The sequence below is a fragment of the Hylaeus anthracinus genome, unplaced genomic scaffold (genome assembly GCF_026225885.1).
Source record: "Hylaeus anthracinus isolate JK02 unplaced genomic scaffold, UHH_iyHylAnth1.0_haploid 11982, whole genome shotgun sequence".
Lineage (NCBI taxonomy): Eukaryota > Metazoa > Arthropoda > Insecta > Hymenoptera > Colletidae > Hylaeus > Hylaeus anthracinus.
The window spans coordinates 12,722,564-12,746,310 of record NW_026534330.1 but is presented as its reverse complement, the minus strand read 5'-3'; the positions used below and the strand labels follow the sequence as shown (position 1 = coordinate 12,746,310).

Genomic DNA, 23,747 nt, shown 5'->3' with positions numbered 1-23,747 from the left:
TGGACTGTTTCTATTGTAAGATGGTCTCTAAATGTACTCTTAGATTGAATTTCTGCAATTTGTTTCCAGCTAGTTCAGGAAAGTGAGTGATCCAAGATTCAAGAAACTCGAGTCGCCTTTCCTCCAAGTTCCTTTTCAGAAACTACTCCTATTGGAAGATGATCTCTAAATATACTCTAGAGTGAACTTTTACATTTGTTTTCAGTTGGTTTAGAAGAAAGAACGATCCATGAATCAAGAGCCTCGAGTGTCTATCTTTCTTTCCGAAAAGTCCTCCCACTTCCCCAAGTCAGCGAGATCTCAGCATTCCAAAGTCCTGTTAAGCCATCTTAAACAAACTCCACATCCAGTTGACAAGATCTCCCACCTCTTTTTTCTCGACAACTCCGTCACCTCAAGAGAGAGTCCGAGCACCCGAAGACTCGGCGAAGCCTAGAACAACCCACCTGGTCGTCGATTACACGTCACTGTCGCGTAGATGGGAAAACGGAGAACGTTCGTGGAAGGCACCAGCGTCCACCGTGACGACGCTTGGCGCGTCAATGGGCGGACGATTGGTGGCGAGCGTCTAGGCTCGGTCAGGGCAGTCCGAATCCGAAGAAAGGCGCTAGGTGCCTGTCGTCGAAGAGACGGGGCGGCGGAAGTGGCGGCGGCCGCTTCCTTCGCGGGGCAATCAGCGTCCTCTACAAGGTACCTTTGGCGAACACTATCTCCCGGTGCTTGGTGCGTATGTGCGAGCGCAGGGTGTCGATCCTGCTGTAGGTGGCCGGGCAATAGGGGCACAGGGACCTTTGGGCGGTGTGTATGTGGAAGTGGTGCCAACGATTGGTCACCTGTTTGCCGCAGGCACGGCATCTCCACAGCGCTGGGGAGCCAAGCGACACAGCGAACATCTCGTGATAAGACAGACCGACTGGCACGCTGGGCATCGTACCTGCAAACCCAACACGCCTTCATGCGGATATCGTCCGTCTCCCCGCGCTTCTCTCCCCCGTCATTTCGCCACTGTATTTAATTTTTACTGGTTGCTTGTTTCGTGTATGCGTGGCGAGAGTTGCTCTGTGTGCGTGTGGTTTTGTTCCTGGGAGTGAGGGCCAGTGTTCCCTTTAAGGAAGACTGATGATATCGTTTGTGAGGGGGCGCGCCCCCCCCCCTACAGCCTTCGGTTAAGTTAAGCCAATGAGGTAATGATTGTTCTTCGAAGGGGTCGAGCGTTTTGGGGAGGCTTCAGAGTTTGCCTGGGAAGCTCCCCTCTTTTATAGCTTTACCAAAGATTTCCTGGTGCTTTGGCATATCCTCGTATAGCGCGCAAGTGTGCGTTGAGTGTTTGTGGCGGTCAGGTTGGAAACTACTGCGAGGGCGATCTTTGAGAATGTACGAAAGGTCTATGAAACGAATGCTTTAACCCTTTAAGTGCCAATTCTCATACATATCCGAGAAATGTCAGACAATTTGAATGATTTATAGCACTTACAGCGTCGAGCAGCGATGTATCGCTCTTGACCCTTTTTGTAAGTGTATGGAGAACGATATATCACTCTTTGGCACTCAAAGGGTTAATATAGCGACGGAGCGACAAAGTACACGTGAGATTGTAGTTCTGTGCAGCTTAAATTTCATTTTTCTCTAAAATTCTGTGACTCGAAGACTCCTTTCGTACCTCCTCCACTGCTTCATCGCAGCACTTTCCACCCCACCTCTTTTTAGAGCCGACGAACAACCAACGGTTTCCTTTAATCATTATTTACCAAAGAAATTTTGACATCGCCAAGCCCAGACGTCTAGAGCTCATCGATCCGCTTCTCCGATCCTCGAGGCGGGGAAAGCAATATATAAATGTGGTGTGTGTGAAAACGAGCAGGTGTGCGTGGAAGCAACAAATAAAGAGGCTTTCAGACTTCATTCGCGCGCACGAGCGTCATCCCTCTCTCACACCTTACACAATACGGAAAACCTCACAAACCGTTCCAGGATACTCACGTTTCATAGCGACGCCGTGGACGCAGCCGGCGAGAAAAATACTCGAACGTTTGCCGATATTATCGAGGGATTACTTGGGAACGAACCTCGCCCAGGCTCCCTCTAATCCTTGTAGCGAGAACGTGGCGAAGTTATGATTGCGTTAGACGGCGATCGATACCGAAAGACGCTTACATACCGGTCGTCCGATGGTGCTGCGTCGATTCAATTGCATCGATACCCTCTGAACGCCGGAATCCTCAAAGATATACCAGTACCTGTATTATTCGCTCGATTCTTCCATCGATACGCCGTCCATCGACAATGTCAAAGTAGGGAAAGAGAGACTCGACGATGATGGATCTTCGAGGAAACGAGAGGTACTTTTCCTAAAGGTTTCGAAACAGATTCGTACTCTGAACGGTTATCTTTGAACGTGACCGTTCAGGCTGGCTAAGCAACCAACAGGAATATTAAATTTAGGGGAGTGAAACCTGTTGATCTGCCAGGGATTGAAACGTAATGAATCGATGGCTTGGTTATTGGCTGACCGAGTCGCTTGGGAACGCAGATTCGATAAACAGTATCACCGATTCCCTTTCCCCCGCGGTATCGATATTTTCATTAAGGCACGTTCTGTGTACTGATGCTGGAATCTCGAGGATTCCTTATCTGTCTGTGTTAGCGTATAAATAGGACAGACGTTTACGCGCAATCAAGGATGTCTGCGCCTGCCAGATCGGCCAAGTAGACGGGAGCATACTGGAATATTAAATTTAGAGAAACGGCACCTGTTGATGGTCCTGGAGACGGGGAGATGATTTAAATTGCTCAATTAACCGGTCTAGATACTTACCAAATGAGTATCCGATACAGTAGGGGATACTATTTGAAGACTCGATTTGTTCGATCAGGGTTCACATTTTGATCTTCTTTGAAATGTGATTCGAGTCCTGATGGAACAGAACGATTGGTAGATGTAACATATAAAGAGAGTCTGTTAAATCGATTAGTAGACTTGGTTAAAGAGGTTCCGTTGCTGAAGCAATGCTTCTACGAGTGAAGTTGATCCATTAGAATTAATTACAAGACGTCAACAAAAACAAGACGTTGAGGAAAAATGTAAACAATTCTTGTAACTTTCCTTGCGAACCTCAAAATGGGTAAACCTCTGTAAACCTAGCATTAAATGAGTATCCATTGAACTGCGTAGTTAATTTCTTCTGGTACCTAACGCGATCTACACGAAGACGTTCGAGTCCTAACTCACCAAGGACGTTGTTTCTTCGCGCTACGCAAACAAACCAGCTCGATTAGATCGATTATCTGGCAAACAAAGTTAAATCACAATATCCAATCTTTGCTCGTTCGGTGTTAGCCCTCGTTTTAAGTTTCGCTAGTCCCTGGCTTTCAACCAATCACGAGCAAGCGTGGATCGTGCAAAAACACAAGTTTGCCTGGAGTGAACCGCGAGCTCCTCTTAACGAGGACTTGGGGCCACGGTGTGCACGGTATCGTGCCGCTGAATATTTCACTCCAGCGGGGGTTAGTCGGAGCCAAAGCTCGCTGCTTCTGATAATCCACGCCAGGAGAACACAACTATACCGTCACGGTTATGCCGGCTGGTTATCGACATCGTGTACAGAGAAGTTTACACACCATCTATCGAGCAGTGCGCCGCGAGTAATCCTATTTGAGTCTGATCGCTGAGAGCGGGGCTTGCCTGGCTCATGATACACGCCAGTAAAATTACTTTCCCGCTGGAAGACTTCCTCCTTCGAGGTAGAACTTTCAGCTTACAGAGTTCCGCGACGAGATTCGTTTATCCCATTTTTATACCTTTTAAAGGAAGACGATTAAGTGCTCAATCGACACGGTAGCTCGAATTGGACGATTTCGAGGTCTCCGACGAAAGCTCGTAGGGCGTGACTTTAGAAATAGTTTTTATTTGATTGTTGAATAAAAAAGAAAAGGATCACCCCTGTAGTGGCGATATTTCGAAGCTTCTAGCTTGAGATCTGAGGCTTCAAAACAAATCTGTATGTCTATAGAAATTTACAGTACGATTTGTATGAGGTCTACCGGAAAGTTCTGTCCGTTCCGGACACAAGTTTCAACGAGTATGCGCATATTCGTTAAAAATGACTTACGAATTGCAATCACGCTGGCAAGCTGTCATAAATAATGATAAAAATTATATTGTTCAATAAAATATATTCAAGTTATGAGAAATTTATTACTTTGTTTTATTCTAAAAACGGACAGAACTTTCCAGTAGACCTAATATCTCCACTCAAGTATCGAAGGAAAACTGAAGTGCCACGTGACTAGTTCAGTCAGAACAGAACCGAATGACACCGATGAGTTCATGTTTCAAAGAGTGTGCTCCAATCAGTGTGTTCTTGAAAATCGAACCGTTTACATCACAATACCTAAACAGTCTAGATTTAACCTGCACAAAGTTGTCGGAAGAAGAGCTAAAGTGCCAGGTGCTCAATTGCTCACGTGACTAAATCATGCATATTCATAGAAATTTAAAGAATCATTTGCATTCCAAGTCTTATAGGGCGTACATAACATAAAACCTGACAATTTCAACGCCTGTAAATACTAAACCGTTTGAAACACGCTGTTCATTTTAGCAAGGCCTTCGTTTGATTATTCCTTGTCCACTGTGCTAACACATCGTAATAGTTTCTAACCTTGGAAACGGAAGTTCTAATTCGTTTCGTATCTCTTGATGATTATTTATTACGCAACCATATTTCCATATATTTACACGCACTTGTGTACAAAATTTACATTAAAACCTCTACATCTCTCAGAGATGTTTAAACCTAGTATTCCATATATAAAACTCTCGAAGTAAACCTTTAGTAGAAGGTACGATTAGGCTACTCCTCGACACCCTCACGCTCGGCGCGTGTTCGACTACTTTGGACCATCTAGCTGGTGACTTTCGATAGAATCTTCGCTCCTCTTTTTGGCAACCACGACGAATTAAATTATTCTGAATAGCTCCTCCATCGTACAGTGGCGAAGACATGTCATTAACATTTATAATCAAACGTAACGAACCCGATATTCTAGCGATTCCAGATTTCCTACGACTGACGCCACGTTTAAACGACCGCAATGGAAACGTCGCTAATTGGCAAAGATTTATGAGCGGAATTCGCGAGAATTAGACATCACGTGTTGGGAAATACTAAAGCGAAAGTTTGCAGAAACGTCGAGTGATATAAGGCCGGTGGTATATTGCAAATTTAGTTAAAAGTACGGTCGAATTCTAAATATTGTTCGCATAGAATTTTTAACGTAACTTGTGCCGATTGCTGATTAAACCGTTATCGCTGACAACGATGCTTCCATTATGGTTGTTCAATGAGAAGCGGGCCTTCTGATTTGCTTAGTTTACAGTCTATAGGGTGATTCGACGAAAACTGAACAACTCCTTAAATTAGGATTTCCTATATCTGTGGAGATAGATTTCCTGAAATCTATAGAGAAACTCTCAGAGCTTTTTGTAAAGAAATATATACAACTTTAAGTAATGGACTTATGAATGTTCAGTTTCTTCGAATCGTTCCGTATTTCGTTATACATACAGTAGTTGAACTCAATTTTTACATAAACGAAGACTTAATTTGCATTAGGGATATTCGTTTGAAGGCTACAGACACTTGGTCGTTTAACGCGAGACGAGCTTTTGCGATAACAAAGAGGAGATTTTCAATGTTCTATTTTGAGCGTCTTCTTGAATGTAGAACGTTTGATCGTAAGTCGACCAACCACACGGTATTTGCATTGGTTCGTCGCGCTTATTCGCTGTTTACCGTCCAAATACAGAACACAGGACGTGTTTTAATCCAGACCGTTACCAAGACACGCTCGAGAGTGTAAACCTGTATCACGATGATCAAAAATGTTATAAGAACGTACAGATAAGCGAGATAAATTGCGAGTACAATGTTAGCGAATATTCGAATCAAATTCTCAATTGTTCATTCTGTTCATCTGAAAACTTCATCGATTTCACTTTAATTTTAGATGCAACAAATTTTTCTTTTGTTGTGATTTAACTTCAAGTTCTCTTCAACTTCAAACATCGAATCAAGAATAAATATAATTACAATATGGACATTTAAAATACATGCTCGTGGTCAAAATTATAAAATTACAAAATTGTGGTCTCCGTTTTTTCCTAAATCCTCAAACTTCCCACTATTAAATTTATTATACCGATATCACAAATAGATCCGAATAATCCTCGAATCCACCGATGCCGACATAAAACCCAAATTAATCGTATCACGATTCCCGATTGCGTCGTCTTTTCAAGTACGAAGCTTCTGGGAACATCCCTGTACACATTCAACAGCCTGAGCAGGATTGGAACGACTTGTTCGCAAAACGGCCGTGAGAAGGTGACTCGTGGAAAACGGGGGATCTAATATTTGCTCAGGCGAATCACACGACCGTTACGATTAACGAAGCAAGCAAAGAAATTCACGAAAGGATGCGGAGAAGATGTCGAAATTTACGATTCGACTCCAAACTTCAATCTTTAGGATACTTCCATTATGTATTGTGACGATATTCGAAGCTACAGTCAGACAAACTCCCGCTAATAGTTTTCAGATCGCACGATCAGGTTTCTAGGTACTAGATTTCTACTTTTTCGCTACTTTTACAGCCAGCTATCCTGGAGGACAAGTCCTCGTTCTTAGGCGACCAATCGACTCCAACTTGACTCAGTAAGATACAATCGACTCCATCCCGACTCACTGTAATATTAACTATTAAATACAGAATTATAAATTACATACCACCGTGCTCCAGACATACGTCTGCCAACTTTTGTTCTAAATTCGCCACAAAACTTCTGGCGAGACTGATCTAGTTCGGCAAAGGTACGGAAATAGGAAATCCGTGCACCAGCAGAATTTCACGACTTTAGGGCCACGTAAAACATTTAAGTGTCGCCATCAAATTTTCTGCCAGCACGTTTACGGTGCCTGGGAACCGTCGAGTCCGCGAGAAGTAGGATCGAATTGAACTGTGTTCCTTAGGATTAATACTCCTGGAAGGCTACGACTGGAGCCAGTCGATCTTGGAAACCTCAATCTCGAGGTTATGGAAAAGTATTCCCGCGATATAGCTGAAAATATCGAGGAATTGGTTAGTCGCAGATACACTGAGGAGATTCGGCTGAGGAAAAGTGGAACAGGTTCCATTTTTGGCGCGTTACGCGAGTCGAGGAGATGCTGGACTTCAAAGTGGGAATTTTTATATTCGAGAATTGTCTGACGCGACGAAACTGGAAATAAAAAGGAAGCGCTTACGTTCGAGTTGTGAAAAATCAATGAAATATAAACTGCGATGATAGCGATGGTAGCTCTGGCGTTCTCTGCCAGCGGACTTCCATCTCGAAATCCCTGAGATTCGTCAAGGTCCAAGACCAACCATCAATCTGGTCGAATAAATCGCTTGTCGTGACACGAAACATTCCCGTGTGCGAGCCTCGGTGTTGGATAGCCTTTCCAATCTTTCTCGTACCTTCCTTCGTCTTATGTTGCCTCGGCTGTCGCGATACCAGTGGCAGATAGCAGGTTGAGAAGGAATTAAATAAATCGTGGAGACACAACGATCAGGAGGACCAAATTGAGACCTCAGCGAGGTTTAAAAGATTCTAACAAGCTGACCTGTACATGGAGAGAAGCGAGAGGAGAGGTTTAGATGAAGACAGTTTTACTTTTTGCACTCGAGGCCTTTTTTTCTGGTATCTACCAGCAACTCGAGATACTTAGCATTCTATTGCCACGAATGCTAAGCTAATTAGAAATTTGAAAATCAAGTCACCCTTACCCTTCGGTAATCATTGTACCGACACTTCGAGTTCCAATGAAATTAAACCTAAACAAACGTTATTGCTGGTTGATTTACTGCGTCAAAAAGCTGGTGAGAGTCACCTCTCGAGCGTAAAGGATTAATTGAACAGAGCAGAAGGTACCAAAGAACGTTACAGTTGCTTCTACTGAATATTAATATCTCATCTTCGCCAGTCCCTTCCTTATGGTTAGAGATGCGAAGTGTCGATGAACTCATGCTCAAATACACGAGTTTCTATGAAAGCGGTGGATCTATTTCCAACTTTCCAGTGGGCTTTACAGGAAAGAAAGAAGAAAGTGTCAATAGTGCAAATGATAAAACTCGTCTCCTAAAAGACGTGCAAATATTCTTGAGGAAACAAGAGCAGTTTCAACAAGAGCGAGAAGACATATCGTCAAAAGAATGCTTCTCCTATTCGGAGAAATCAATAGAGGAAGGCAAACTCCACGGGAACATTTTGGGATCCAAAATTGATTGACCGAGGTCTTACAGGTTTGGTTAACGTGTTGGCGTGCATTAATTGCACGCTTGAGAGCGCAGCGTCCCTTTCTTGCAGCTTTGAATAGCCAATATTTCATCGATCGGTCGATAATGATAGATATTGACAGTAATGAAGCTATGTCGAGAGCAAGGAAGTTTCCAAGTCACCTAAACATGGGTATGAAAAATTTTTAATACAGAATAATAGCATGTTGATGAAGGTTACACTCGAATATCTGAGTTAGGTCTGATGAGAGAATCTCCGCTGTAAATCGAGATATTCGCTGTGTATTAAAAAAACCATCGTAAATAAACATGTCAGAGATATTAAAAAGCATATCATTTTTGATACTCGCCTAACTATATTCATTAGCCGGAGGAATGTTCGGATTACTCAAGCGAGAGGTATTTGTTGCCTCGAACCTCACGGGAATCGCTGATCTATGCTGTTAGCTGAATATCGTTCTGACCTACATATGAATCAGCAGCCTGTGAACGTGTGGAGAATATTAGAAACACTTCATTCGGGTACGGGGGATTCCGTGAACTTTAACTCGCGGTTGTAACTGAAATATTACTTGACCCTTATCTCTGCGGGTAGATGTGAGAAATAACCACTACGCGAATCAAAAGCTGCTGCTAAGGAAAAACCTGCGGTTTGGTGGACTCGAGGATTTATAGGCCAGGTGCGCGTGAATGCTGTTTCCCGTAAACAAAACACAGCAGTTACGAACACAGCTGTTCTTATACAACAAATACTCCGATTCCTCGGTGAAAGACACAGTTGCCTCGTCCTACCTAAACGCAAGCTGATTTACCTAATAACTTATTCAAAATTACATATACAAATTCATCGATAAATAACAAATGAAAATTGATTCCTAGTACAAGTTTCATATCGCAAAAGCATCGACCTCATTCAGGTACTACAGACTACGAATTGGCCACCCACTCGTAATTCAGTCCTCGTCTGTAACCTTCGGCGGCAATTGCCTCCTGCCGATTTAAAAACGGAGATGGACATGCTTGACTTTGGTAATTAACCCGCAAATGCCCACGAGAACCACCCAAGAAATAGAAACAGACCATAGCTCGCGACCGTTTGCAAATACAAGTTCCATCGCGAAGACGTCCTCCCGTCTAATCGGATTGACGCTAAGGTGGTCTCTGATCGATTCATGGGGATCCCAACGCTAGATCCCCGGCTACTGGCACGCCTGCTATTGCGCGTGCGCGTGTTTGGTACGCGTGTGCGTGAGCAGTGTATCGCTGCGCGTGTAAACCGCAGGGCAGAGCCGGCAGGCGTACTTTCCCGGAAAATGCACGTAATAGTGATTGCGCACGTTCGTCACGACCTTACCGCACAACGAGCACCGCCTCCTCTCGTCGTTGTTATTCGGTCTCTCAAATATTTGCGATATCCGCCAATTTTTCAGCTCTGCAACAACAGAAACCACAGGGTCAGCAAGCTCCCGAAACACCGCGACGCGTCGACCGGCGCTCATCTCTCTATTTCTGGCTCTTTTTTTTTATTTCGATTTTATTTGTCTGCTCTTTCTCTCGCTCTACGTTCCTCATTCATTTTTACTAAACTCCGGCGTGCGCGTGTGCGTGTAAGGCTGTGTGCCACCTCGGAGCAAACAGACTCGCAAACCTCCCCCAAATTGAAGAACAGATTTCAGGTTTCTCCGTTACCCTAAGCTTGGAGTTTCTGTATTAAAAAATTCTAAGCTGTGAATTGTCGAGATTTGGTACAGTACTGCCTCGATACACGTACGAGTCGACGTTAGGGATACTTGAAACAAAATCACCCCCACCACCTTCCCAGAAAAATTCTTCTTCGTTACCCTAAGCTTGAAATTCCTATATTAAACAATTCTAGGCTCTGCATTGTCGAGGTTAAATGAATCGAACACCCAGGTACAACACTGCCTCGGTACTCGAACGAGTCGACGTTAGGGGTACTTGAAACAGAGTCACCCCCATCACCTTTACAGAAAAATTCTCCTTGGTTACCCTAAGCTTGGAGTTCCTATATTAAATAATTCCCAGCTACATTGATGTCTCGATACTCGAACGAGTCGACGTTAGGGGTTCTTGAAACGGAGTCACCCCACCACTGAAGATCCTAAGGGGTTCATCCCTAAGGAAGGCAGTACTGTACCTGATACACGAAGCTGTTTCTCCGAGCACTAATCGGATCCACGTTACGAAAACGTAGGCCTAGCTGGTTTCCCTTACGCAAAGAAACTTGTACAGGTGTGAACGTATCGAACACAGCGATGGAGGTCTCTCCGACTTACAAGCAGTTTGAGGATTAGGTCGTCGGAGGGGGAACTTGTTGCTGTGTCGCTGATGCTCGACGAGACGAAAGAAGCAATCTCTGACGACCCTTTTCGATTTCCTGGAGAAAGCGCGAGAACACGAGTCCCTCGGAGTCCGTAACGTCGTGGTAGTATCCAGCGCGGTATAGTGGTCTTTATTCCGCCAAAGGACACATACACGGCCAAGTATAAGCGAGTACAACAAACGTAGCTTATTTATAAGGTACGATACGAGGACGACGGAGGAAGATCAAAGTGGTCAGAAAAGATCGAACTCGCTCCTCTCGAAGTTACAAACTGAATTCGCAAAGATACATAATCCTAGGTATTTCGTTACGTTTTCTCGCGACGTTTGCTTTGAGTAACAATAAACCAAAGTTTCGAACCGATCACTGGTAAGAATACAGTCGAAGAAATATTTGTCGTAGCATTAATTCAGAGGATTGATAAGGCTTTGAAAATGTCAAATTTCGACAATATCAGGCAATAGCCACGACAAGTATTTCCTTTACACTCTGTACAACGTAGATTCAAATGATATATTCTAGAAGGATAACGATGGATGATTTCGCAGTCTAAGGAGCCCCCAGGTGCTAGAAAAGTACTACTTCAAAGGAAGAGATCTACAGACTTGGTAGCCAAGAAAGTGACATTTACACTCGGTGAGTTGTCTAAATATTTAAAACAAGATCACTATCGGATCACTATTCAGCTGAATAATTCGTTTCGACCCTCCACGGAACAACACGACGGTGAATTAAGGGAATCCTAGGCAAACGAATCGTTTGGACGTTCGAACACGTGACAACGATTCAAGTTTTCCCGACAGCGATACGTCTGACCGTCGGATGCGGCGACAGCGGCCGGATGTATCGGTAGGCAACGTGGGAGGTATCGGCACACGGTCTCAAATTGACAATCGACTCGAGGATCTGAAACGGGGATGCTTCGTTGGAGTGAAATCTCGCTGTCGAAGCTCCAACGTGTCCTAAACAAATACGAAATTAACGCAGGAATTACAATGATTTTCACATTCACTCACGTGCATCGTCGTGTTTGCACACTTAGACGCCCCTCAGCGACGCGTTAACATCCGCACGGTGCGCGAGAGAGCTTCTTTCGCTCGCGAATTAGGCGCGCGACAAATTCCCTCCGAGCAGGATTATCGACAACGCGAGAAATACTTCCGTAATCGAGCACCGTGCGCACATTAACGGCAAGGAGATCAATGATCTGGAAGAAAAAGAAAGATAGACGGCTCGGTTAACACACAATTATGTTTAATCAAAAAATTAGTATGAAATACATTAAATGCACATGTGATTAATTCTCCATATTTTTTTTTTTTTGTTTGTTTCATTATCCTCATCATCCATATATTATCTACACTATAATTAAAGGTGTATATAATAATTGCAATCGTAACATAACACTTGCATGTTAGAGTAACCATAAGAATAAGAATATAATCGTAGTAACAATAAGAAGTAGTAAGAATAATTTCTCGTAATAAAATCGATTACGCCCTATGATCGTTAGTCCTTGTACCTGCATGGTTCAACGGTTATTTCTGTTTATATATATATATATATTTTTTGTTTCGCTTCCCAAGTATCATTTTTCATCGGTAAGTGCGCCCTATTGTACGTTTTCGTCGGAGCCAAAGTGATACAATGATTCTTCGTCCGAGCCGTTTGAACGTCGACGTCGTCGCGGTGGTCGACATCGGCCATCGTTAACAGCGTCCCGTGGACGAGAATCGCGACGTCGACCGATCGAGACTGATGGACAGCGACGACCACGGCGTCGACATCCTCGTTCACGTCCAACGACAACGACAACGATGACGACGATTACGACGACGACGACGACGACGACGACAACGACGACGACGACGACGACGACGACGACGGAAGGCTCGCTCTGGCGAAGCTTTCGCGTCTCGCGAGATGCCATACCCTTTTCAACAGTAACAGAGCCTAAGCTCCGCTCGGATTGCTGTGTGCATAGTGCCGCAACGAGTCCAAACGAGGGAATGGAAGAAAAGGTAGAGATAGAAGCGAGACACGGGTGCAGGGAGCCATCATGGACGGTAACGAAACAAAATCAAAGAGAAACGGAACGAAAAGAGGTGAGGTTGTTTCGTGTGTGATTTTTCATTTTCTTCGAATGTTTTCGGAGCTTGTGAATAGAGGTTGAGGATTTTTTGTTTTGGGCCAGGGAGAGGGGGTATTTGGGGAAGAAGGACCGTGTCGATTTGATTCCTTCTTCTCTGACACGCATTTCCTCTCTCTTTCTCTCTCATTCTCACTGTTCTTGCACACGCGAAAATGCAACGGTTGATGGATTTACTCTCACCTCGCCTTTCTCACCCTACACGTTGAATTCTATTAGAGGCTCATTTTCTTATTTTCTTCCTATTTACACGTGCCGTGCAAAATCACAAACTTTCAGTCTACAGTCGCGCGCCGATTTTCTTATTCTTTTCTTTTTCTCTCGCTCTCACTCTTTCTTTCTTTTTTAAATGATGAGTAGAACACGCTCAGTAGTCGCACCGGGGAACGCCGAGGCCCCTGTGCACGATTTACAATTATTACAGTTTTATATCATTCCCCCGAGAAAAATAACAAAATGTATATATATATTTATTTATTTATATATTTATATTTATATTTATATTTATATTCATATTTATATTCATACGAAGATAGATATATACATATACCATTGTTGTGTGTATATACATATATATCCATAATTAATTCCGTACTTTTGTATATATTAATATATAAAGAGATATTAATAATAGTACTTTTTTTTTTTATTTAGTTCGGTAATGTACACTAGCGAACGGGACGCTGTCACTCGCCGAGGTGAAAACAAAACGTCCTATACGTGCTCCTTATCCTATGATCAGCTAAACCTAGTCCCTAGGTAACACCTACACCTATGTAACTACACTCATAATGTTCACTTGCACAGCCATAGTTTCTTTTCTTCTCGTCGCTATTCTCGTACACGACTCTCTATCTCTCTCTCTTTCTCTCTCTCTCTCCACCTCCCATGAACTCTCCCCATTTCCTCTGTATCTCGATTTCATCGAACCCATCGTGCCCCGTTAGCTATTCTGACGCAAACACGATCAAGAGGCCGATATCGACGCGTCAACTTCGTGACGAGCGATCCTGCGTCGCGTTGTTGGTCGAAGCAAGATTCTTTGGCTGCCAAAGGCCGCCAAGAGGCCACCCCCACCACACCGTTCGGTCACCACGCCCCTTTTTACGCTGACGCGGCTAGGAAATAAGTGGGAGTCGCGTTCGACGCGATTCTTGGTGGGAGAAAGCGACCTCGAACGGTCAAACGATCCAGATTCGACTTCAACGCTCTGGGAGTCGCTTCGAAGGCAGCGAACAAAACTCTAGGAATTTTTATGGTAACCGGGAAAAGTTATTATTGGTCCCTGATTCGATCAAATAATCGCGCAAGGTGAAGTTAGTACCTCGAAGTAAATGTGAGTCTCGAGAATTCTGTGGTGGGAAATGTCGCGCGACAAGCGGTGAAATCGTATGGAAAATGGTGAAACATTTTAATGGAAATGTGGATTATATTTTTTAGTACGGAGTAACTTCAGTAGGAATTACTGTATCGCATTTATAACACGTAATATTCTTTTTTCTAAATCAAAGTCACAATATTGATTTTATTTAAGAATAATATAGCAAAAGATTGAATAGGATTCGTTCAAGAATATTCTCAAAAATGAAGTTTTAGTACTAAGAAATGTTGCTTCACATTTTCATTCGTACATTTTCATACTTTCCCGATTGCAACCACTTGTCACGCACAAAAATGGCTGCCCGTTTGCCCGATGGGGGCTAGGATAGACCGTAAAATGATCAAACGTCTCTGCACAATATCGACAATAATACTTAACAATTTCCATACTTTCGTCCTCTATAAGCTACCGTACGACTAAACCCTCAAATCCCATATTATATTACAACAATTTATAACCTCCTAAACGCATATCAAACATTGAAAGATCCGATTGTCTCAAGAAACGCTCGAAGCCAAAGCGCTGAAAGCTTACCAATATTACCAACGTTTTCAACTAATAATACGATAACAACGATTTCTAAATTTTCTAAGTTTCACGGATCCTCGAAGCACTTTGGTACAAATTTTCGCAAAGAAATTCCATGGACGATTATTCAGCCCTCTAATTAGATTTATTGAGACCTCCGATGAAATCTTTCAAGGTTCCTAAAACAACCCTCGAATTGGAGAACCGAATTACGGATACCGTGACAGAGACACGGGATGGCGGACAAGGGTGCAGAGACGAAGAGAAAGGGAAGCTGGGAGACAAAGAGATTTCTCGATTTCAATGACAGACAGAACGATCGTCGTCCGCGATACTTTTTCTTAGAAATAGCTGAACATCGCGTGAAATCGTTGGCCAAATGTTGTGTGACGCGACGACTTGGAAAAGTGAACGGAAACGTGATTTTCACTCGTTTTGTGCCTCGCCCACGTTCCCTGCGGGGTTGTACAACGCAACCGCTTGGGAAACTTAATTTATTCGACGAGTGACAGCGACCTACGGCTCGCATTTTTACTATCGCAATATTGCACGATTATTTTTTCATCATCATCATCATCATCATCATCATTATCATCATCTTCTCCTATCATCATCATCATCATCATCATCATCATCTTCATCATTATGATCATCATCATCATCATTATCATCATCATCATCGTTTCATTAAATTCATCTTCAATTTCAATAAGGTGTTAGCACCAATCTATTATATCACAATGTTCCACTCCACACCACGCAACTGTAAATATATAAATACCTATATCGTAGTAGTAGTAATAGTAGTAGTAGTAATAGTAATAGTAGTAATAGTAGCGATAGTAGTGGTGGTAGTAATAGTAATAGTAGTAATAGTAGTAGCGGTAGCAATAATAGTAGTAGTGTAATCATAGTAATAGTAGTACACAGTAGAGATTTCCGTTTAATTAATAAAGATTTCGATATAACAGCCAGGCGACCGCCCATCAACGTGCAAAACACGCCGTTGCTGGTCACTTCGATATCTCGTGAACTCTGTCTGTGTGTGTCTGTCTGTCTCTGTGTATGCATGTTTCTTCTGTGTTCCGAGTATTTCTCTCTTTACCTCAACCCCAAATCGTCGGTGTATCTCCCTTTCGGTTTGCATGTGTACGGATTTGTTCGCGTGTGTTCGTATATCTGCACTTACTTTTTTTGTGAGATTTCATCCAGGTCGGATGCTTTGGACGACGAACGCCAAGAACCACGGTCGGAAAGAAACCTGACTCGCGATTCGGATAAGAATGCCCGATTTTTGCGACGGGGACACGTCTCGCTGAATCGCCCTCCAAACCCGTTCCACCACTTCCGTCGCGCGAAAACGAATGAACTTTCCACCCCTGACTTGTCTCTTTCGGACGTTATTAGCGCTTCTTTCGACAGAGCACAGACTGCTTCCGTTCTCGGTTAAGGCAGAAACACTTTGACGCGTTGGGGTGTCTTTTTGAAAGAAGTCTACCGGCCGATATTGTATTTAATAACGCGAAATACCATCGTGAAATTAACGAGAATGGTAAAATTGCTTTTTATATCGAGGACTGAAAAGTGGTTAGAAGCAATGTGGATTACTTAATATTGTTGGATCGGGTTAAAAGTGGTTACCTTGAGTAAGCACTGATGAAAATAGAGTTGGCTGCGAAGGGGTTGGTTTGTAAAGGTTCAAGGACTAGTACCTTCTATAAGGATAATTTCCCTGTTATCTACTTTGAACTGTTCGAATAAAATCTTTGAATAAATTCCCTTTTTACGGAGTACCCATTGCATGGTTTAATAATATCTATACTTCGAACTACGAATTCTTCCACGTATGTTTATTTCAAAAATTGCACTTTTGCATTGCTAAATAATTGAATAGCCCGAATCGACGGGAATTAAAATAATTATGGCCAATCGCTCGCTACAACAAAGTTCACTTAGGTTCGCTGCGTTTGGAAGAAACTTAGCAAGTGATAGTTAAACCGTCGATAACTCGAAAGAAGAGACTCTTTCGTGCCTGGCGATGGAAAGTTCACTTGTCTAATGTCGATATAACTGACCCAGCTCGATGGATCGATTCCTCGTTTCTGATGGATCGGTATCGGGATAATATTTGAGCATCACGGGGGATCACACGGTACTCCTTCGTTCTCCCCCTTTCCCAGCCTCGTTTTTCGCCCTCGAAATACGCGACGCTCCGCGAATGACTCGCATACCTATCAAATACTGAAGACGTAACGAGAACCCATCCACGTCGATTCCCCCGAATGCCATCCCGGGAAATATTTACGCAGCCGTGAGGGTATGCTGCGAGGCACGCGCGAGACATGTCTCGAAAGCAAGCGACACTTTTTCCCACCCCTCCCCCCAGCCAGCAATTCCGAATTTAATTAATAGACACTAGACGTATTGACTGATACTCGCTTTTGATTTATCACAGTTAACGCTGGAAGCCGGGTGAACATGATCGAGAGACGTCATGGCGAGGCTCGTTGGGGACTGTACTCGAATTTTGAGGATCGTGGTGTGCGTCGAATCTATGATTTTTAGGATTTTGATAGAGCACTGAAATTTGAATGGTACGGAGATGAATTGGGGTTTAGTTTCGAATGTGCAACAAACTGTAGAAGGGTGTTAGAGGTTGAAGAATTTTTCTGTAAATTTCGTGGAAAGCTTTCGTGGAACCCTTCAACGCTTCACTGCCTTCTGAAAAATTTATACAACATCGAAAATGGAATATTCGAATAAAAAGAATCTTCGTTGATTCGGAGGGTCAACAATCCCTCGAAGATGAATAGAACTCTTGGAATGACAATTGCCTAATTTCACCAAGTACTGAACTTCTACCGAGATAATATCACAATGTAAAAAACCCACTCGGCTCGACCTACCTGCAGAAACGAAAGCGAAACCTGACACTCGTATATCAATGTACCAAACCATTCTCTTTTCACAAACGACCGTTCCATCAATTTCCTGGACCTTTCCGCATTCATCGATCCCCACGCTTCGAACACGTCCAGGCCGCGACCTGGCCTCGTTTGCGTTCAATCATAATTCACGCGGTCTGAACTTGCCCTGGTTGTTGTTTTCGAGACACCCCTGCGCGCATAATGTCGCCACGTGGCCTGGAAGTTTGTCACGAGTTGGGGACAATTTTCAGCCAGACGCGATCGTTCCAGCGGCTCGCGGGGAGAGAAGCGAGGTTCCAGGCGAGATAAATGCACGCAGAACGGTGCGGAAGGTAAACGATGGACCGTGGCGAATGGTCGAGAGGGAACGCGGAGATGCAGTCGAGGGTCTTGTGGAAAATGCATACACCGTGACGATCTTCCGAGGCTACAAGGTAAGCTACGTTGGTTAGGTGTATCGAGGAATTTTCCTCGTCCGCGAAAACAACTTGGGAATTCATCTGGCGAAGCCACGAAGTCCTGGAAAGAGCGCAGCCTTTGATTTTATCGACGCGGAACCCAGTTACGCGTGGAGCTGTGCTGATCGAACCAAGGACATTTGCGTCGCTTCTAATCAGTGCTGAGGCGTTTATAGGAAGAAATCGCAGCTCGGATTAACTCGAGAAAATGTAACGCGAGCGATGCAATACTTGCACTGTCCTAGTTGTGAATGCGATTCAGCGAAGACGGTTTCGATCGCTGGAGCTTTTGGAATCTGTTACCTGCTCGCTGAGCAACCCTTAGAGGGGATGATACCGGCGAGAAACTATGCGAGACTATGCTTCTTCTCGGCGTTGCGAGGGAGGTCTGCTTTTTTTCCCAATAGTATTTATTACAGCTTTTTTGTAGATTAATATTTTTGAATGGAAATTGCCATAAATGTTGTTCAAAGCAGGAACTTTTAACCCTTTGCACTCCTATGTCGAGTGGGACTTGACGTCAGTTTTGATCTCAGGAGCTCCTTTGTCGAGACCCACTCGACATTCATTCATGTCCAAATCAATAGGGAAGGAAAATGTTTCAATAGATATCATACACTTGAAAATGGCAAAATGTGTGAATAAGTGAAAGTAAATTTCAAATAAAACACTTAAAAGCGTTCGGAGCTGCTGGTAACGAAATTGAAATACAAATCAAAGTGCAAAGGGTTAGTACATCTATCAAACATTCGCATTAGACTGCGTATCGCCAGGAAAAATTCCTCAATGTTGGGCAGTGAATACTCCAAAGATATTTTGACGACGTTCTGTCCACTAACAAATTTCATTTTTACGCCAGTAACGTTTACTCTAATGATACTACAATGAATAACGGAAGAATCTTCCCCAAACATCCTGACAGAGGAACGCCACTTCCTCCCAGGAGCGCTCTTTCCAGTCCTTCCTTCCCAACAAATGTTTCCACACAGTATCTAAAATTCCAATCATATCTACCCTCGAATAACCAAATCATAATCGACCCTGTTGACATTCCCTTTCCTACCACAAAATCGATCTCTTATTTTCTTTAGAATTTAATTCCTAATTAGCCTCGATCAGTCGAAGCAGTCGATCGCGGTTACTCGTGTCGTCGGTGACTCGTCTGGCTGCCATTTAGGTTGGCCGTTTTCGTCCCAGTGAGCCGCGTCTGCGGCATTTACGCTACCAAGTCAACCATGTGCACCTCTTTTTCCCAGCGGAGGTCTCCGTCGCTCTAAAAGCACACGCGGAAGAGGCATAATCGCGGCCACCTAACAACGGGGCTGGCGCAGAACGATTGCCTCGGTCGTGCAAAGCACAAAGGCTCGGGGCTGACGGTGCTTGTCTAGATGGCTGGTAATAATCCCGTTTCCGCGAGAGTCTGCCGCGGAAGTCGGCTGAAGTGCCGTGTAACTCGCGCATTCCAACAGACCCATCGACCCAGCCAGTCTCCGTGTGTTTTCGAATCCCTCGAATCGGAGTGAACTGGGTTTTCGGATAAAAAATCGATGCGGTCCACTTTCTCGAAGTTTGGTAAAAATCATCCTGAATAGGTCGAGAAAGAATTCAGAAAATTTGTAACGCTATAGACGTGAGATGAGGACAGTCGATCCGCCAGTTAGTTCCTGTTTTCAGCTGGCTTAAGAAAATGGGCAAAACGTTGAATACTTCTGTTCAGATCGGTGCAATTTTGTTAATCTCAGGCCTTCCTGTTTCAATAATCGTGGCACGTTACCAATAAGATAGACCTAACACGAATTTCAACGGCAAGGATCGATTAAATTTTTAGAACCCCACTAATTCACATTTAAATAATAACTATACGCCTCACATCGCCTCTTTCCAAGCCCAATCTACACTTTTTCTGTCCTATCTCACTTCAACGAAAAATTCTAGTCACGAGCGTCGATTCGTACGCGATCGATGGATCCACTCGATAAGAAAACGCGCGTCGTTGACGTCCGTCCACGTGACACGAAGACGTGCGGTTCCCTGACGCGGTTGATCGTCCGAGGATTCGATCGATGCGATCAGTGGTGTATCGGTCGACTCGCGCGTGCTACAATTCCGGAAATTGGCAGTGCTCGAAACCGGCTGGACGCGTCGAGACGTATTAGCCTCGAAAATGGGACGGCTACGACGACGTCGAGAGCTTGCGATCGATATCAGGTTGCTGGAAAGGGGGTGGACTAATTATATATCGTGTCGATGCGATTCTTGTAATAAAACAACGCGGCGTCGCGACGATACGCGCCGTCACGAACGCCAACCTGTCTGATGGATAAACGTTGGTCCCGCCACGGCCAATCCGCTCGCGATTAATTTTGTAAAACGCTGTCGCTCAGAATTATTCCGCGACCGTTCCGCGAATGACGTTCCTCGGTACGGAAATGAAGGATTTTTCAACGGAACGAGTTAGTACAGCGATCGAACGATTCATTATGAAGATGGATTCATCTCTGGAGGTATGAAAAGTTTGCGTTTCTTGCGTTACATTTTACAAAGCGAGTTTTAATAATATCTTTACAACAGTTTCGGGCAGACTATATCGAAGAGAAACAGCTCCAGATTTCCGCCGAAGCGAAGGCTCGCGCAAACGCGATTTTAGATCAGTTTCTTTCCCCTCCTTCGTCGTTCTACTATCGGTGCACATGCAAGACTGGATAACCGCGAGTTTCCACGTTGAACGCGAGCGTGAAATGAATCAAACCACGCGACACGGGCGTGATAAAAATTGAGACTCGCAAACACGGAAACTTTGTTTCGGGCCAACCCGTCGCTGTCTTGGTCGAAAAATAATTGTCTGCGCGACGGGAAACTTCGATACATCCAGCGCTAGGTAATCGAATTCTATATTACCGCGAGATAGAGGGTAGAAATCAAATTTCGTCCGCAAAAGAGAATTAATCCGTAATTAAGTACAAATATACGCGGAGCGTGGCCGACGGTAGCGGATAAATCACTTTTCGCGTCGCACGATATTTACTTCGGATAACGTCCGGGTCGAAATAACGCTGACAGTCAGGAAATCATGAATGACACGTCTTTATTAATATGACGAGCATCGCGGCACGTCGAACGTTGATAGAAGGCGCGAAAGTCTGAATCAATCAGGGACAACTATTTAACTCTAATTTCCAGGTCTCGAACGCTTCTGCAAATTTCAATGGAAAGTAGAGGATAAACAATGCGAGATGCATATATCGAAAAACCCTTTGCACCCTTCAGCTGGAAGATTCAATTCAAATTTTATCAAGAGTTAAGGATGAAACAGGTAACCGATTCTATTTCTAAAGAAGTAAATACATAGAATGGAAGAAAACTTGTTCATTATTTTATAGGATTAGTAGACTGCGTATCTTTATGCAAAATAAAATCTTCACGAACGTACCTGGAAAACTTAAACCTGAATAGAAATTTATATTACTCTGTAAATATTATATGCTTTCGATATCCTTTCATATTATTGCATACTGTGTGAATTTTGTAGCTTTTTACACATTAAAATTTCTTAGAAATGCATAAAAATCCGTAGTCTGGTGATTAACATCGTCAACACGATGAATTTTTATTGTCAACAGAACAGTAGTGACCTGAATACTAAAAAAAATCTCCAGAGTGCAATGGGTTCCAAGTTGGAACCACGTTCGAAGTCCTTTGAGTCGCTTAACGCGGTTACGTCGCTGGATTTTCCGAAGGTCCTCGAGCACCTCGCGATTCAATTAGCAGAAGCGAGTCTGAGTTCACTGGAAATTTCCGGGAAGAGGAATTGATCTCCTATCCTTAACTGCTCGTTAAAGTTTACCAGTGGTCTCCTGGTAATCGCGGCGCAATTTCGTGCCCCGCGATTTCCTATCGCATAGATTCACCTGACCTGAGGGGCCTCGCTCCACGTTTAGATAAAAATCGCCTCGTGTAAAACCGGTGGCAACGATCACGCTTCTAACAACAGCCCGAGTCGATCGTAATTTCGTGCAACGAGTAGGTAAGCTGGTCGACAGTCGACGGAATAACGGAGCTGCGCGAGTATCGACTTTGAGAATGGCAGGAGAGATGGTCGTAACGGGTCAGACACGCGGAACGAATGCACGAACACGTACAGGACGCGTTCACTTGCGAGCGACCATGACCGATCCGACTCTCCTTGATCTTGCTAGGCTCGCGCCAGCCACAGGGATGGCCGAAAATTCTAGACGAGATTTTTCAGAAAAGTAGAAATTAATGAATAGAAATTAGAATTTTGGATTGTAGAATTAAATCCCTATTTTATTTACTGGTTCTTCTTGATCCTGGTAGGCTCCGAACCAATTCCAGCAGATTAACAACCTTTCATGCTTTGAGCTTCGAATAGAAATTAGAATTTCGATTATAGAATTAAATATATATCTTGTTAGGTCTTGCTTAGTCTCTTTATATATTAAACGATAGACTGTAGAGAGACAGATACATCCCTAAAACTGCATCCTATGATCCCACTTATCCAAGAAGTTGAACAATTTAGAATTGACCTCAGCGACCCTCGTACTTGGAGTTTAAAAGGTTTCTCTTTTAAGGTGTAGTCTGAGTTATCTTGGCGTTTCTAGTATTTTCTCCCGTGGAAAATAGAAAATTCGATATTCGGTCCACTAGAGCGTAACTTAGGCGATCGACGAAGATGGCGGTCCACTGGCACGTAGACAACCGCGTTCAACGCAACGGGAGCTCTCTAGAACCGTGGTTGCAACAAACAACGTCAACTTTACGATTGACTCGCGGCGAAATGGTTGAGGACGGAGGACGGAAGCGTCGGAAATTTCGCGTTACACGTCATACGTATCTCTTTGAGGGAATAGGGAACCTGCAGGCTTCACATATATATTTTTAAAGATAAATTGAGAAAGATTACGAAAGGAAAATATCACAAAGTTAATAGCCTGATAATCCTTTTTTTATTAATTTGTGGACCTGACGATAAGATAAATTATTCAATCGTTTTCGAGTGGCCAAGGAACCAGTAATTTAATGTGAAACAGTATTCGCACAGTAAATTGGCTCCAGAAAGGTTCCCCAGTCCCGTGTACCTTGGATTCTAACACGGTTCTTCGCACTCGGAACACTTGGCTAGCGTATATTTGGTGTAAAGTGAAAACAAAGAGAGAGAAAGGGAAAACAAAGAAGAAAAAGAAATGCGACCACGAGAAAAAGTGAAACGAGGAGACAACAAGAAAAAGAGTTGTCGAAGGTAGGCCTTTTACAGTGCACCCAGACGCAATTCTTCCCCGCCCCGTCGATTAAATAAATTAATAAATTCTGCGTATACTGCGTTACTGTAATTTATATATATAATATGTGTTTTGTCTTTTGTGTGTGTGTGTGTGTGTGTGTGTGTGTGTCTGCGTCTGCGTGTTGCGTGGTAATACATAAACAGTGAATAACACATATATAAAATCATTAAAACGATAAAACAAAATAAAATAAATTATCCAATATATTAATTAATATACTTAATCATCTGCGTAATATATTAATATTCTGGTTATGTGTATATATATATATAGATGTGTGTGTGTGTGTGTGTGTGTGTGTGTGTGTGTGTGTGTGTGTG

At 43.5% G+C, this 23,747-nt stretch overlaps 1 protein-coding gene across 3 annotated transcripts in view; it reads right to left on the bottom strand.

Moving 5' to 3' along the window:
• Nucleotides 1–30: 30 nt before the first annotated feature.
• Nucleotides 31–23,747, bottom strand: part of LOC128886407 (sex determination protein fruitless) — an 86,980-nt gene continuing 63,263 nt past the window's right edge. The window contains exon 5 of one of the 3 annotated variants that reach the window (XM_054141289.1): nt 31–934. In XM_054141289.1, coding sequence (XP_053997264.1) covers nt 684–934 — 251 coding nt within the window. In that variant the 3' untranslated portion in view covers nt 31–683. Of the gene's footprint in view, nt 935–6,667; nt 9,770–11,918; nt 15,503–23,747 lie in introns of those variants that run through there. The other 2 variants (XM_054141290.1, XM_054141291.1) reach the window with 2 other exon arrangements.